General features: G+C 28.7%; 1 protein-coding gene across 8 annotated transcripts in view; it reads right to left on the minus strand.

Annotated features, from left to right (window-relative positions):
• LOC113554786 (RNA-binding protein Musashi homolog Rbp6) overlaps positions 1-18,560 on the minus strand; it is a 377,023-nt gene that overhangs the window by 146,462 nt on the left and 212,001 nt on the right. For 6 of the 8 annotated variants that reach the window (XM_026958764.1, XM_026958763.1, XM_026958761.1 and 3 more), the window contains exons 4-5: positions 14,544-14,603; positions 9,077-9,161 (exon numbers count right to left, since the gene is read on the minus strand). In XM_026958764.1, coding sequence (XP_026814565.1) covers positions 9,077-9,161; positions 14,544-14,603 — 145 coding nt within the window. The remainder of the gene's footprint in view (positions 1-9,076; positions 9,162-14,543; positions 14,604-18,560) is intronic. The other 2 variants (XM_026958766.1, XM_026958760.1) reach the window with 1 other exon arrangement.

An 18,560-nucleotide genomic window follows, 5' to 3' on the forward strand; every position in this document is an offset into this window, starting at 1 on the left:
TTCTGTTCACTAAAATTGCATTCTACCATTCCCACAATCACCTCACAACAACACCAGTGACTGTATCACGTGTATCCCTAATTGAATTCCCGCGGTAACGATTTCGTTTTTATTTCACCATCACTCCATTCAATAATTGTAGTTGCCAAAAAACATAGTACAGTATGCATGCATCCATCTCCAAAACTATAGTTATAAACTATATACCTAATATTACAATACGTGAAGTAGTTACAAGTCTAATAATATTATATGGCATGTCATTCGGTCGTTAGGTGCCGGATGAACCATCTAAAATTATACTGTTCTAGCGCGTGCATAGCGAATATAACGACATGTTTATATCATGCTTTAAATATTTATAATACGTGCCCCTAGCGGTTTTCGCGAATTCGACAAACTAATCTCAATTGAGTCCTTATCACGATACTAACACACGCACTAAAACGAACATTGAGTACAATATAATAGTAGTATTATCTATTATTATGTATCCTAAATTCATGCGTACTAAGAAAATTAAGTCATTTAGCAGTGGCTTACGGTCCAATTTGTGATTAAAATTTAAAATAAGAAAACGATCAGTAACTATATCGCATTTACCTATCTAATACTAAAATATTACCGTTAACAAGCTGGTTCTCTATAAGAGCTACTATGTAACATAAACAAATAGGAATTTGATTTATAAATTTTAATTCACGAAAATACGCTATAGAAGCGAAGTAACCAACATTCCAGAGAGTAAATAAAAATATAATATATTTTTATCATAAATAATTTAATGGATATATAACTTTTTCGGTGCTAATCGTGTGATTAGGATTGATAATGTATATTTACTACAAACAGTTTAGTGTATAGAAAATTATGCTTACTTAAGTCAATTAAAAGTTATGAGATGAGATTAAGATTTAATTTTCAAATGTCTTCGTTTAAAGATATAAAATAATATGATAAAACAAAACAACTTTGTTAAGTTGCTTAAAATTAATTTTAAGCTTTCATTTAATGCTATCAAATGAATTTATTCAGTATCAATGTGTAGCTCTTTGAAATAAAACAGCTTAGAAGGCCTTACAAATGTATAATAATTAATATAAAGATAAATTGGTTGTGTATAACTACTAATATATAAGTATAAAACTACTAAGAAGCGATATTATGGTTCCAAAAACCACTTGAGCGTCTTTTAAACTTGAATCGAAAATTAAAGAACATATTAAAATAAAAATCAAACATACTTCAGAAACCGTACATTTTTGAAAACGATCAATCTCGTTTTATATGACTTAAATTTTATGCTTGGCTTACGGTAAGTATGATATGTAACACTATATAACTCACTGCATATAAATAGTAATCGTGCTATTTCATTCAAATCCGGGGGGAACCTGAATGTCAGCAATTTTATTAGCTTTTTACGACTTGATAGTAAATAGCCTAAGAAATCAACACTTGCTTAAGTAGCTTTATCGTAACTTCAATAATACTATACCATGTTTCAATTAAATGTTATTCACGAAGTTCTATCGCAAAGATTGTTAGACATGCAGTTTCTGATTGAAAATTGACGTAATTTGATACAATCAATAAAATCATTAAAACAACCATGATTAACCATACGATTTTGATAGACAACATAATATAGCTATTTACTTGACCATAGTAACATATAACATTAGTCGTATCCCGTAACCCGTTGTTATCACATACATTAAATTGAACAATGAGAAGACACTAAAAAATGTAAACATTTAAAATTAATGTCTTTCAAATATTATTAATAAAATTATTTTTATATTAATTTTATTATTTCAATAAAGTTGGAATACGATGCGTAAATATTAAATATACCATACTGCATATTGTTAAACATAATTATACTTTTACTGCAATAATATATAATAACGAGACCTCGAATCGAATTTTGTATAAAATATATTACATATTATTATATTATCTTATGCATAATATTCTAGTATCATTGAACTATATCATGTTTTTTTTCTCGGAAAGTTATTTTATCGAATTTTCATAGGCAACAGAATCTTGCCCTCAGCCATTGTGTTCTCTTGAACGTAAATAATGTATACGCGAAATGTCTGCGAAATCGCAGTCTACTACCTATTGATGTGGAATGGCACACGTCATTGGACAGCGAAACGCCAAGCGTAAAGCAGACATACTAAATTTTCCCGGCACGGTGAATCCAACGTGCGTATAGTCAAGTTTATTATAAATAACAACTTGGATCTACCAAAATTCACATACAAGACTATATTATTATAACTTATAAGTATAAATATAAATACGAACTCCTTACTATTTTTTTCTTTATTCTTCATAAGACATAAATAAATATTAGACGTTGATAGAAAATCGGTAAATTGTTCAATACTTCAGATTATTGTTAGGGCAATATTTTCTTTTTCTTGAATCGTATTATTAATATTATTACGTATTATATGTTATATGTACGTCGTTTATATTATGGATGTGTTATAGGAAAATGGTTTTCCTGGGTAAATCGTTTTTTGTTCAAAGCAGAAAAGAATGCGGTAAGGAGTTTTGTTCGACAAAACAAGGATGAGAAAAATATATCAAAGTTATTAGATAAAAAATGCAATTTGTCTTTGCCTTTAGTATTAGAAAAAAATTTAGAATTGAATACGTAACTATTAGTCATAAACTCATAAATGATTTCATTAATGGGCATACTAATGTAATTAATCGAACTCAGATTATCTTATACAATTGTCATGGAACATTATTGATAATATTTTGTTTTTAGTTTTTGTCAACATTTTCATTTGTTATCTCTAAATGTATAAATTTAGTACGAACCTGACGGATTCTTAACAAATAAAAACAATGTTGTCATAATTTGTAAAAAGTTTAACCGTAATTCTATTTTATATTACTCTCACTGTTAGAGTTCATTCTTTATATAAATTGTACTTTAATATTCATTTTAAATTGGCTATTAGCATAACAATAAGAATAAAAAATAATGCTGGTAAATTATTTTAAATAAAGTCGTGGTCTCTTCTCGTTTAAATTAGTAAACTTTGTACGGTACTAAAGGGATGGTAAAACCACAAACAGCATGTTATACAGCTATACTTAACGCGATGTACACCCTGTCGAAAGTTTTTGGCTTGACAGTTTGACAGGTGAAATGTGTTTGGTTTTACTTTTCTGCAGCAGTATTGTCTGACAATAATAATCGGGCGAAACCTGCCTAAATTTTCGTCAGAAATAGTCTTATACATTAATTATTTCAATTTTGAAACATCTCCACACGTTTCCTAAATATACATAAAAAAAAGTTCTGCATGTGAAACTGACAATGAGTCTGGAAATAGTTTAAATAGTGGTATGAAAGTTAATAACATATGAAACATTATTTTCAAACAAAGTTTATATTATGACTGATATATAGCAACGACTTAAAAAAAAATTGCCATTCACTAAATCATTTATTACACCGACAAGTAAATACCATAAAATGAATTATGTATATTATATTTTACTAATATTAATAGACAATAATGTCATACAGAAAAAGAAAGAAATACCTATCTTACTAACTATATCATTCTAATTTCAAACAGTCTTGGATTTCGAACATAGTTTCACAGAAATTAATAATAATACGTTATATTGCAATTCAGAAGGTTTTATCTGTCATCTTCATTCCATGTCAAGTCTATTAAATGGCGCACCAAGTCAATGAAATAATAATACGCATCACTGTAGTAGCAACTCTAACGAGAAACGTCTGTTCTGGACACGGCCGATCTAGGGTTTATTAATTACAAACGATCTCTTCGCGGTAGAAGTTTGAAAACGTCTCAACGGTGGTGTAAAATTGACCCCTTCGGCGACACGGCGGTCATTATCTAAATAGCGCATTACATAACCCTATGTTATGGTCGTTCATCTAACTCCAAAACCTTTGTAAATGACGTGCTAAATAAACGTAACAATTTAAACCGAAGAAAAAAATAGTAAACAAAGTGAAAAAAAACATATTGCAATTTCTAATATTCTATATTATTATCATTATCATGGTATATCCGAGTACAATAACAGTTTTTATCATTAATTATGTTTCTCTTTTAAATTACAAGCACGAGAAACTTATGATTCATTCAATCTTAGTATAAATGACGAATAAAAATATAACTGGCTCGGATCATTTTAGACAAACTTGCCAGTTTGTGTAGTTAACCATGATAATTGAAAATTAACTTTTAACGACTACGATGGCGGTTGACCATTATTCGTATGCGTAAAAGCTCCATATATAATTATTTGGTAAGGATGAGGAGAAAATATAATTTGCATTCACGACGCACCTCGAATAACAACAATAACGTTCAATCTAATATAATATTTATACATTACAAGATTCCTAAATATATACAAATACAATATTATACTGTAAACAGTATTATATTGTACTATGAATAAGTACGCCACGCGTTGTTCGGACATACTTACAAAAACTGATTCATAAACATTAAAATTAGATCCATAGAAAAAAATCGTAAATACAATACAACATTTTAACGTGGGAATTGTAATGTTATATTTTACCGTAAATATTATTTTTAAACAGTACGGTGTTCATTCACGCAATCGCCATATTATCAACAATAACAAATAATATAAGGCATAGGCAATAATTATTAAATTGCAGGTATTACTTTCGTATTTTTCTGAAAACTTTACTACGGCTCCAAAATGTGTCATAGCATCTATTTTAAACTACTAGAACGTGCTCTATAAACATAATTAGCTTTATTTACAATGATTTTTTTTTTAATTGAAATCGAATTTAACGATAAAAAGTGTTTAATAAAATCTATATTTGAATATTTAAGGTATAAAAGTTAATGATTTAAATTGAATAAATAATGTAGGAATAATATCGACTACCAAGAATCAAGACGACCATTATAGTATTCAATGGTGCCGGAAAAAATACTTAGAAATTCTTTACATTATTGTAAAAGGTAAAAACTTGGTAGTTTACTCGAGCATAATCAATGTATCCATGGCAAATAGTTAGAAGGAAATAGGCTGTTTTTTATTTTTATTTTTTTTTTTGAAATGGATTTGTATTTAATTAAAAAGATAATAATAATAATAATAATAATACAGTGGTAAAATTACATTGAGTTAGTCAATATTTTTTTTCTTGCAATATTCACAAATGAAAACTTGTCGACCGAGTATAAATGCTCAATGGTGGTGAAACAAAATCAATTTCCGATATAAAAGTCACTATTGGATATAATAAGTTATTATTAACGAAAAGGGAACGTAGGTAGGTATAAGGTAGTTGATAACAAATGTCATTTTTCTCATTGCCGGCACCAGATTGTGTGACATTTGGTGAATGGGTGGGTATAGAACCCGAACGGCAGTTGAGGGGGCGAGAAAAAAGTAAAGGTTAGTCTACAAAAGTTCATGTATGTAAGGGTGGAGGTGGGTTTTTTAATCAAACTGTCGTTTCTGCGGTAGGGTAACATCACTACCACTACAGCCAGTGTGGTAATAATCGACCGTGACTCCGAACAACGTCAGACGGCCTCGCTACCATACAACCGTATAGGATAATCTCTTGCGTCCTTCCCGTCCACGCTGAGAAATACCAAATGAATTACTATCTCTCGAAAACCTGCAGTTTCTCACCACCGCCGCTCTTTTTTTCCATTTCCAACACAGTCACCGTGTGTCTCTTTTAATTAATTGATCTCCTGGACTCTGGTAAGACCCTATATTTTTTTCCCTCTAGCTCACCACTTTGACTTTTCTTCTTTTCTCATCCACATCAATCTGTTTGTAACACCCGTCTACCATTTGGACCATCGGTGGATGGAGTTACATACCAGCTCCAATTAGATTTACGAACGTCTAACGGTTTGTCACCCTTTGCAATCGTACAATGGCGGCAACTTTTACCACCCTAGTCACCTCTTCCTGACGACTCTCATCCGTTATTCGTCTCACATATCATGCAGAATTTCGATTTCAAAAACACTACCAGTTAATCCAAACTATCCTCCTACATATTATTATGAATTATTGCAGTCCGTATATAATAATAAAATGAGTACCTCAAACCAAAATTCACAAAATTTGACTGTTACTTTTAAAATTATTACTGTACTGATCCATGATAAAATAAAAATACGAAAATTAATTAATGAAATAAATATTTTTAAAAATGGTTGTTTTTGATACACTGCGTAATTATAATATATCAAAATTCAAAACTAATAATAAACTCATATACAATTAAGTATTTTATAATGTTTATAGAATTAAAATGTGTTAAATTAACTATTAATATTTTTCAATAATAATTAATATTAATAGATATTTAAAATCAATTTAATATTAATATTGATAAATTATTATAATTTTTTCAGTACACCTATAGTATTTTATGATTACTTAAATTTAAACAATATGTTTTAATTTTATTAAAATTTATCAAAAGATGTACCCACCAAAATTTCATATAACCGCATTTTGAAATTATTTTGATATTTAAAAAACATATTTTTTATCATTATTATTACTAACACAATTTAATATTTTTATAAAGTACGGTGAATGTTTTTGTAATAAAGAATTTAATAAATTGATTTTATTTTAATTATAAAACGTCTGTATTACTACTTGCTAGTATAGTATATAATATATAAATTAAAAGAAAACGATTCTAACGTAATACGATAGACCTTATATACAGTTATACTGTTTTATCAATTGCACTGGATACAACATGTTTTCTGTCTATGGCATTCAATCACTTGGACATGTTACCAGGTCTCCTAAAAGTAAATCTATTTGTGTCCATTTCAGGTTGGCCACTGATTATAAATGAGCCGTCAACTCATGGTTGATAGCACAGTTCAAACGCATTATACACAATAAGCTCACAATTTTCATAAAACTTTTAAAATGACTTCTTTGATAACATTAATTAAAACATTCTCTGTACATATATAATACAGTTAAAAATGGAACATATAGACAATTTATAATTTAAAATTAATTATAAGTATTATACCTATGTAGCTGTATTTTATATGAATGCATGTATATAAATCAATGAAAAGCTATAGGTTACTAGTTTTAGGAATTAGCGTATCCTATCAAATACTATTTTGTATATCTTAAACACCTACCAAAAAGGACTTTATAGTACTTAATAATACACCAATATGTTATTATTATTTTTAAAGACTCTTAATAAATCACTTATGACAACGCACTCATCAGATGAATAATAACGGAGAGTAGGGAAGAGTAGGCTTTAAAGAATCTACGAGGCGCTTCAACGATTGTAATAAAAATATTCGACTGCATTTAATAATGGTATTATTCCACGCTGGTAATAGACTGTGAAGTGAAAACACTCGTGTCTAAAAAAAAGCAAGCAGCAGCTTCGTAAACTGAACAGAGAGAAACGATGATTAAAAACGCGTGCAGAATGACGTAAAATGGTAGTGGTGGTAATCGCTGAAACTATGGTGAGAAGAGAGGGACAAGAAGAATACAATATATGACAACGACGAAAGAAACGAGTGACGGGTGTGTTGTTGGGTGGGGATCAAACCGGCCGGAAAGTCGCCAGTCCGTCACGTGAAGAAATTCTCACGGTGACGATGAGACGAGCGTAGTTGTATACCAGAACACAGTGCCAGAGTGGCGACTGCCAGCCGGGTCTTTACTTAAACGAGCTAATCTCACCCTCTACCTCCACTATAGCTCCATCAACTGGTCTATCACCACCATCCACCTTACCTGCAAAAAGGGGCCACTAGAATCATCCACCCTAACTATCATGCCTATTAAATTGCAATCGAAGTGTAACACTGTGACGATATATAATATTATACGGGTTTTTGTAATGCACGTTGCTATAGTACAGCATTTTATATTCATATTCATATCTACGGTTCTACTAAGTTTTTTTCGCATTAGTATTATATTTTTATTTTCTCTGTCCATGGGTAATCTAAAAAATAATATTACTACGACCAGTTGATAGTGTTAAATATATGTTGTTTAAAAACGCGAAATCACCATCGCCATTCAATTGGGTTTAAATGTTATTTATATCAAACGTGGATTAGAGTCTCGATTTTGGGTTTACGAATCTTATTCCATTAAATGGTGAGACGTGGTATAATCCGATTCCGGGCGAAACGGCTATCCCAGCTCTACCGAAGAGTATATAAATACTTTACGAAAGTGACACGAGAATAGAGCAAGCATGTATTCATCGTTTCCTATCCGTCGTCTTACCATCTCTCTCGGTGATCTTTATACTATAATAATATATAAGCTCGCATTATATAATGTTATTAGGGTATGTATAGTTGATTTTTATTATGGATTTTGGTACACCAACAGAAACAAACGAGCTTAACTATAATCCACAATCAAAAAATGAAAGACTACGATTGAAAAACAAAACATACTGCCGTTTGTATATAGTTATTTTAATATTATTTTTTTGGTTTCCATCGACATCATTATTTTGTCATATTGAATATGAAAACCTTCCGAGATAGCAATCGGGAAAATATTGTATTTTTAAATAGGCAATTTGCAAGTACAAAAAAAAAGCATAAACAAAATAAAATGGGATTACCAATGTTCGTTTTGTGTTTTTGCAGAATGTATAATGTAAATTTTATCTGATGGGTTTTCATCTTAAAATAATGTGATTTTTTTTTTTTATTATTATTATTTCAACTTAAGATATATTAACAAAACGTTTATGTATATAATGTAAATACTACATTTTTTGAAAACAATATTACTGTATTTAAATGAATACAACGTGTTTAAGGAAACATTAAAAATAATGTATCCATTATACTAACTTTTAAACCCATAAAATTTAAACAAATATTTAATTTATTTCATAAGTCAAAAACTTATTATTACCTATTATTATTCTTATTATTTTTTATGCTTTAGAGCATTAAAATCTTAATAATAAATAAATAAATAAAATAAAATAAACAGTTTGTTTACTTACTTTTTTGCCATCCAACTCATGTGATCCTTGTGCCAGAACTTTGTCCACGCTCGATGGATCTGCAAAAGTAACGAACCCGAATCCCCTGAAACAAAATTATAGTTTTTAAAGGTTACTATGGATATTTTTGGTTAAAATCTATAAAATCTATAAAATATTTCTATTCCTATTCTTTTCAGCTCTCCTCCTCAAATCAACCCCATGCAATTGAAGTTTAATAGAAATTGCTTTTATATAATACTGTTTAAACCATAACTGCCTGATTTTAATAAAACGGTTTCGATTCGAATAAATGAAAATATTCAAAAATGTAATTTTCAATATATTTTATTAGTTATATTAATTTTTACACATTTATAGGAACATATAAATTTAATTTTTACAATAAATAACCTTTCTCTACGATCTTATATTTCTGTGGTGTATTTATTTAATATTTTGTATGATTTACTAAATAATAATAATTTAATTATAATTATTAATTTATTTCAAATTTTGCGTATCTGTAATGATACGCAATAATGTATTTTTTTCTTTAAATCATGTTGTATAGATACTATTTATAGTTGTATATATTTATTCTATAAATCATAATATCATATTATGGTAAATTTTATTCATTTTATAAACTAATTAAATGCACATCTTTGTATTAGCTTTGAATCTTAAAAATAACATTTTCTTATGACACAACAGCTCTATATTATTTACGTACACCGTTAATCACAGTTATGATATTTTGTCACATGATATACATTGCCTCTATTTTAATTTCATGTATCTATTTATTATTAAATTTAAAACGTCATTTATAATTCCTACATTCCCTCATGCAATTTACTTTGAATATTTAATCTTTCACACAGTTCACATTATGGGTTATCAATTCTTTGATTAACTTTTTCATCAAACTAAAATCAAATTTCTCACCAGGACAAACTTAATTCCATATTCTAATAAAATTGCCAACTAATTATTTACGAAACTTTCGTTATGTAGTTCATACCGACTTTATTCTAATAAAAACATTGATATTAATTATTATGTATGAAAAACAAACTTATACGTAGATATAACAAAATATTAATGTAGTTTATTTCTATATCAACACAAAATATTATTACTGTTAAATGTTAGATACAATATTAAATTCAAAAAGATCATTTATTTCTGAAATGAGTTATTATTATTTCATAATTTATCTAAATAAGTAAAACAATTAGCGAATGTGATATCAAAAATAAAAATAATATATGTTTAATAAAATAAAATCAGTGAAAGAACTTCAAAATTAAATAAATATTTTTAAAAATGTTACAATATAAGTAATTAAAACATTAATTGATCAATAACAATAAAAGCATAAAGTATATAAAACATTTATTTAAGGAAAAAATTAAAACACGTTAGTTTTATTGTTAGTCAATATTTCAATTATATTCAATTGGAAAAAAATATTATCTAAGTGGGTTAGTAAATATCCTTTATATAATGTTTATTGTAATTAATATTTTTTTAAATAATATGACTTAAAAAAATAAAATAAGAACTTGTAAAATATTATTTTATATCAAGTATTTTAATTATCCTTTAATAAAAACAACTATAATTTAGTTAGAATTAAGTATAGAATGTGGTATACTCAATAATTGCAATTTAATTTTAAAATCCATCATTATATAATCAGTATAAAGTTTGAATAAAATGTTTAACATACTATGTTTCTTTATAATTTCAAACATAAAAAATTATTTAAGCTATATGTTAAAAACATATTTATGATATTTATGATATAAAAGATCTATAAATATATTGTCAGCGTTTGCAATACCTTCATTTTTTTTTTTTTTTTGAATAATAGAAAAATTAATTTTATTAGCTTTTTTTGTATTTTAAAACTCCTAAAAATAATAACTTAAAATTATATAATTTGTGACAGCATATACCATTTCATAGAATCTAATCAAAATAATTTAATTTAGGTAACAAGTATATCAATTTAGACAATATATTATACAATTATTACAATACATAAAAAATGTTTTCTTTTTTTATAAGTCTATGAAAATCGTATGTATAATAATTTCAGTCAAACTAAATAAATCAGATATATGCACTATTGATGTGCATATCATTATATTGAGTTACTTATATACATTTAATAATAAAATATAATTTAAAAATCTTACTATATAATTTATAAACATAATATCCAAATGGTACCAAAAATATCTTATGTTATTCAAAAATTTTAGTTATTTTTTTAATAATTTTTATTCTAAGTCCAGCCCTTTAGTCCACTTCCAACGATATATCCATATAATTTGTGTTATCGTTTATGACGGTTTAAGGTTTGGTGTTTTGTGTTTAACGAATACAGTGAAAACAGCGTGGACAGTAGATCCAGCAGCTGCATAGGGTTTCTGTCCAAATAACGGACTTATGTTACAACGTGGGCGTGAATTCCATGTTGTCATAAAAACTGACCGTTGTCGGGTTTAGCGCATAGTACGAGCTAGTGCGCGGTTAGTACAAAAAGTAAAGGGCCGCGCGGCAAATCAAACGGCGGCGAGATGTATAACATAATACATAGGACGCAAAACCGTATATAATAAAGGGTTTAGGCCTTAAATCATATACAAAGCGGAACGCAAGGGGGTCGGAGAGAATGTAGGTAGGTTGGGTGTTGGTAAAGAGAGCAGCGCGTGGGTTGAGGGGGTGCGAGAGATTCGTGCAACGGTGGCAGAACATACGCGAGGAGCTGCAGCAAACGGGGCGAAACGGTTGATTTATGTTCGGTTTTAGCATGGAACGTATTATTTGTGAAAACGTTACCACCATCGCGGAAACCGTTCCCGCGCATCCGAACTAGATTACGTGGTAACTTGGCGCGCTATTAAATTCGAACATTGCCGCAAAATCCCTTTTACTCCTTGCCGGAGTCCCCTTCCTACTTGCCACCAATCGGTCTGAACACCACCACTCGGGGGCAACAACGGCCGTCCTTATAATAATAATTATTATTATTAGTTACATAAATATATATATTAATGAAAACGTCTACATGACCCCCTTTTATCATCTGCCCTAAAGATAACCAAAAAAAAACACAGGTCATAATATTATTATTATTACCATGGCTATCACTATTATTATTATAACACATACACACACATTATAAATAATATATAAAAATACACAAAAGTGTTTGTTTTTAATACTACAATTTTATTAAAGTATGCATAATTATCATATTATGTATACATAATTGTGTATGTACGTACATCATTTTTTAATTGTATAAGGTCCAGTGTGGGGTTGCATGTACACAATATAACACAGGCAACTATATTACAATGTGATTTAATAATATCAATAAAAAATTGTTTTTTTCAGCCGACGATAAAGCCACTTGTAATATGATTTAAAACTGTTTGGAATATCTAATACATGCCTATTTATATTGAAATATTGTTTAATAAAAAAACCAAAAATTAAACTATCGCAACTAGAATAATTATAGAGCAGTTTAGGTAAAAAAGATGCTTTACCAAGAATACCATGTCACAATGATGTGTTGTAATAAACTATAATAGTATCTTACATCGAATTGTTACTTTCTTAACTTTTATTTCGATCGGAATAAGTTGTATATTAATTATTATTGTATTTTTAAATTTTAGTTTCTACATTAAGCTCGAATATTATTTATTTATTTTTATAATGTTAAAATCATTTATTCTAAAACATCAATATTTATTTTTTAAATTTATCAAAAAGAAAAATGTTTGAACTTAATATTCAATATTTTATTTTTACAATTTATAATTATTATTAACGATTTGCAATGTGGTATTATTAAAATGATTAAACAGATGTAGCAACAATTATACATACACATTGAAGTATATTATTTTTAAGTATTACTGTAATAGTATTGAGATCTGAGTTTGAATTAATAACTAACTAATCGAATATTTTATGATCAGATTTTCGATGGACAATGTCCAAAGGGACAACATAATAAAGATATTTTATGAATTAATTATAAATAGTAAGTAACAGAAACAAAACTTAAACTAATAATAAATCGAAAAAAAGAACGTCATGGAATTTAACTCCACAATAAGACACTTAATACTAATTATCATTGAAAAAAATAATTGTATTATAACTAAAAAAGAATTTATATCTCGATATAGTAGTAATGTATGTATATTCAAAAAAAAAAAAAAATCAGCTTACAGCATATTCTTTCTTTAATACCTTTAAAACTCCACTCCCCATCGAGATCTTAGACTTATACACCAATATAAGAATACTTAAGTAAAACCATTGTAAAAAATGAAAACAACACTTTCACAAAACTTAAATCTAATTCGTTGAGTAAGCATAAACAGACGACGAGGCACAATTTTATTTTAATTTACGTTATTATACCGAACGTTGTCAGTAACTACCGAAAATAATAGTTAAAAAAAAAAATTCCCTTATATGTGTCCACATCATTACAAATAACCTAAAAATATTTAAAGAAACCCAATAAATTTACCTAAAATCTCTTAAATACACTATTATACTTATGAGAGCAACTATACATACTAATGATATGATTTCTTAACTGCTTAACTCTCTAATTCCGAGGGTTTCTTAATATAAATCAATATCAAAATAGCGACGATTAACGTCAAAACATTTTTACATAAAAAATATCCCTATTAAATTATGTGTTTTCTTTCATTTCTGGAAACCCCATTAAACACAAGTCATTTAAAATTAAAATAACTAAATTTAAACGAATTATCGTATCAGTAGTAAAATGTGTTAAGAACTGGCAATAATTAATAAAAAAAAAATTAAAAAAACATGCACTGGCAAGAATATAATATTTAGATCACGCGAAGTATTGAGGTGTTAATTTTACGCCAAGTACAGCCATAAACAAAGTGTAATTAAAAAAAAACTGGTAATTTTGCAATATTTTAAACAATAATAATAAAACAAAAAACAAATCAATGTGGCAGCCCATTAAAATAAAATACATCAAAGCGATATTAATCTGCAGGTCGAAGATAAAACAATCAAATTCTAAATACACAACGGTACACCAATAAATCAAAACATCCCAACTAAATATTAACAATAAAAATAAAAAAATTTTTTTTTTTTTAAACATACAAAAATCAACTATAAACAAAACGCCAGGAATATTCGATTAGCTAAAATCGATATAAATATAAATAATACATACATTTATATACACACAGGTAAATTAAGATGTGTATATACACGCATATTATATATTATAATTTGTTATCCATTTATAATATAAATTATTACGTTTGGTATGTAAAATGATCGGTTTTTCTATATTTTTCGTATTAATGGCATAGCTAATTGAATTTCCCGGTGTCGTAATAATCACAAAACACACTCCAAAAACCTATTCCGTTAATATGTTTCCTACCTTGACACATATTTCAGCTCGTTTTCGTTTCCAGCGGTCTGATCAGCTACAGCAACACGGCTGAAACCCCATTTATAACGTACAATCACAACTATGCTCACAACAATGGTTTTATTTAAAGATTTTTATTTATATAAAAAAAAAAACAAAAAACAATTTAGTTTTGTATTTTGCCCGGAAAGTCGTATGACTTAGAACTTCTCATTATGATAAAATGTGTATAATAGTGGTAGTAATATAAGTAATAGTATACTCGTGCCTATATAGATATGTCTATGATATATTTTATTGTACACGTCATAATTACAATAATGTTATAATAATAATAGCAACAATAATACTTGTATAATACTAAGTTCGTTATTTTTTTATTATTACTACATTTTAAATTTCATTATCCTCTTCCTATGCCCCGCTATCATAGTACACCACCCACAAACCTCGATAGCCAAACGCATGCTGCTGAACCACCCCACATAATATATTTTATATATAATAATATTATTTACATCACATACTGCTCAGCGTACACACATATTGCATACACGGCACCGAGTGAATATCATTCCTCCTGCCGCCGCCACCTAGGTCAATATTATGGTAATGTGGACCCGTTTATTATTTAGATCACATCGCACCGGGAATCGAACGGGACGGGAAATCCGTACGCTCGGCAGAGCGAACTCAATGCCTCATCGGCGTGCGTACCGATGCAGAATTTTTCCACTTTATATTATTTATTATACATATATACATTTTCCGTCTACTAACCCGACAACCCTATTTATACATATATATATATATATATTTTCTTTCGCAGAGGAAAAAATTGGCGACGAGGTGGATTTGATCATGACGGTAGAAAGGGGTTATATATTATATACATATATTTATTTACTTTTTTTTGCAAATCGATTGTGACCAGGAAATTTCCCTACATACGCGCACCCCAACTCATACATACAAACCATGCACTCACAAAACGCGCTCTCTTATAACCTATATACTATATGCACCGAACCACCGATGAGCCCGACGATATTTTTAACGCAAGATTAAACACATACACACACACCGAGTTACGAACAGTATTTTATGAGAATAACATCAATATGACGCAGCATATAAAACAGTGTATATAATATAGAATATATTGTACATTCATGTATACGTGTATTGTGGGACTGTATGTGCTAGTTTTTATTTTTCGTAGCTGTTTTATACTCGCGTAAATAATATTTCAAACAATGACTGGGACAACGGTCAAACGGCGACCAGTGAACAAAGCGAATTATATTCGGTTCACGACCCTCAGGGATTTTTGAATACGTGTTCCCGACCCAAAACCACCGAAGAAGGTAACTCGAAAAAAAAGGAAAAGAAAAAATTTCGATGAATAAAAATTTCGAATCTATATTGCGTTCTTATGGTCAACCATATGGGGTGTATAACCCCGTCAGATAGTCCAGTGGTAATCGATTTTATTAAATATATATTATTATGGTTTATAAAATTATAAATTACTATATTCAACGTTAAAAACAATGATAAAAATACGATTTTTATTTATGTTATTATGCAAATGCACGTATTGCGTATAATAATATACATATTATATTAATTTATTAATAATAAAACTATTAAATAATTCATCTCACTCGGATAAAATAATTATTACGATAATATAAAATGTATAAACAGTGAGAAAGATAAAATATATTATGTTTAATAAATCAAGGTGTAGGATGAAGTAACATTTAAATTTCAAACTAGTTAATGATATTACACCAAATAATATCATATTGCATGTTGATTTTTTTACTTTTAATAACATAAAAATTGAATTTTCATTATGTTTGATTTGTTGCTTTAATTTGAAAAAGTTATAAAAGTTTGCACTTTAAATTCTAATTTATTGATATTTTTATAATTTTATTAAACATATCTCTATATAAATGGTTCAACTACAGTTGGATAAAAGTTAATTCTACGAATCAATAAAATTACTTTTGTATAATCGAAAAATGAATGTGTCAAAAATTCCATAGAGTATTTGATAGCTCGATACGAGGGTTGACGTTACACAAACTATAGTTATTTCCCACTCCATAAAAGGCATATAAGTAATGTGCTGAAATATTTCGATCTTTCATTAATTTGATTGTGGTTGAAACGTATTATTGTACGTAATTGATGTGTATCATTTAGTTTAATTACATGAATTAATCAATAATATTATTAAAAATTCAATATATTTAAAAACTCGTGATTTGATGAAGATGATCTATATAAGTGAACACATAGAAATATAAATAAATAATAACAAAGCTATAAATATACATTTCTATTTAGTTATGTTTAAATTGTGATAAAAAATTCAATTTTAAGCATGATGGCTTTTGGTCGTAATGTTTTCGTTTTGGATATTAGAATATATTTCCCACTTCTACTACCACCCTATCATAAGGTTTACATGCATTTACATATTATACCGTACGATTCAACAAAACTGAGGAATATTGTACATACTACCTACGGTTTTTAAAGTTTTTAGATGTGCTCAGTAGGGTGCTCGACACAGAAAATAAAATTTCATCTCACATTTAACCTAAGTGTAGACCGTATACAAGAAAAACGAGTTTTTTTACATCCAATATAAAGTTTCTGTATAACCGATTAAGGAGGAGTACACGAGCGCTATGGTTTCAGCACTAGATTCGTATAATATAAAATAAATTTACTTTAAATTTCCGTAGTCTAGTAATATTATATTATTAAAATAAATCGAATGAAAACTTTTACCACTTAAATAATAGATTGCTGTATAACTGTATTATGTTATTCATTAATAGAATATAGAACTGGGGAAAAAAAAATCATAGGAAAGGGAGTTTAAATGTTTAATGAATACAAATGTATAATTATATAATTTTAATGTTTTTAGGTTAATATAATATATTACCTATATTATTTTTTTAATATTTGTTATTGTTACAATTTTTTTAAGTTTGATTTTTTTTTTTTTTTAATAAAAATAAGCGCATATCAAGCTACTTAATTCAAAGTAGAATATATTTCGAAATATTTGAATGTATAAAAATTGAATTTTGATGAGTAGTTTATGAGTTACTAGTATTTGAAGTTTGATGAGCGGGGCGAATTGGCACACGGGTAACAGAAGTGGTAATGTGGGTCCACTATTTCGCTCATCAAAACTTTAAATAATTATTTATAACTAATAGACTACTTGATAATAATTTGACTCCAAACAATATTTTGTGTCATGATTAAATAAACTGTCATTTAAAAAAGTAAAATAAAATGGTAAAAATATAATTTAGAAATATTTTCGAAAACATTAGTGTTACATTAAATGGACAATCACGTATAATACAACTCGGAACCGGCTCGACATTATACCGTATACGATCACCGTGAACGTAACGATATACGCGTTAACAATATATGTACCTATACACCTGATTACGGCAGAGTATAGGCAATATAGTATTATAATAGACGAATGATGTACGACAATCGACTATCTTGTCATCGCGACACGTAATCAATACATAATATAAGTAACTAGGTGTAGGTAGGTTGGTACCTATATATCGATTCGGCGGTATAGTCACATAATATAATAATATGTTATTGGCACTGGACAGGGCGGGTGGTGTAGTGTAAAATTGAACAATCAATACGTCACGCCACCGCTGTTGTCACAGTCGCAGACTCGCAGCGGACGGATAACAACCCTTTCCACCGCTCTCGCCGCCGAATGTACGCTTTCGGTATATCCGTCAGCGAGCGCGATCGGCGGCCCAGATCGAAGTGATGCCCGCGGTGTCGACGTGCGTGTGCGAGTACGTGTGCGTTAATGCACTCGGAACGCGAACGACAAGAGAAACACATTTGGTTTGGCGCTAGCGGGACAGGTGACGCGCGCGCGGCAATGCGCCCGAAACACCCTTAAACCGCCGCCGCGCGATGAATAATTGTCGGCCGTCCGTTTCG

The sequence above is a fragment of the Rhopalosiphum maidis genome, chromosome 2, assembly GCF_003676215.2.
Source record: "Rhopalosiphum maidis isolate BTI-1 chromosome 2, ASM367621v3, whole genome shotgun sequence".
Classification (NCBI taxonomy): domain Eukaryota; kingdom Metazoa; phylum Arthropoda; class Insecta; order Hemiptera; family Aphididae; genus Rhopalosiphum; species Rhopalosiphum maidis.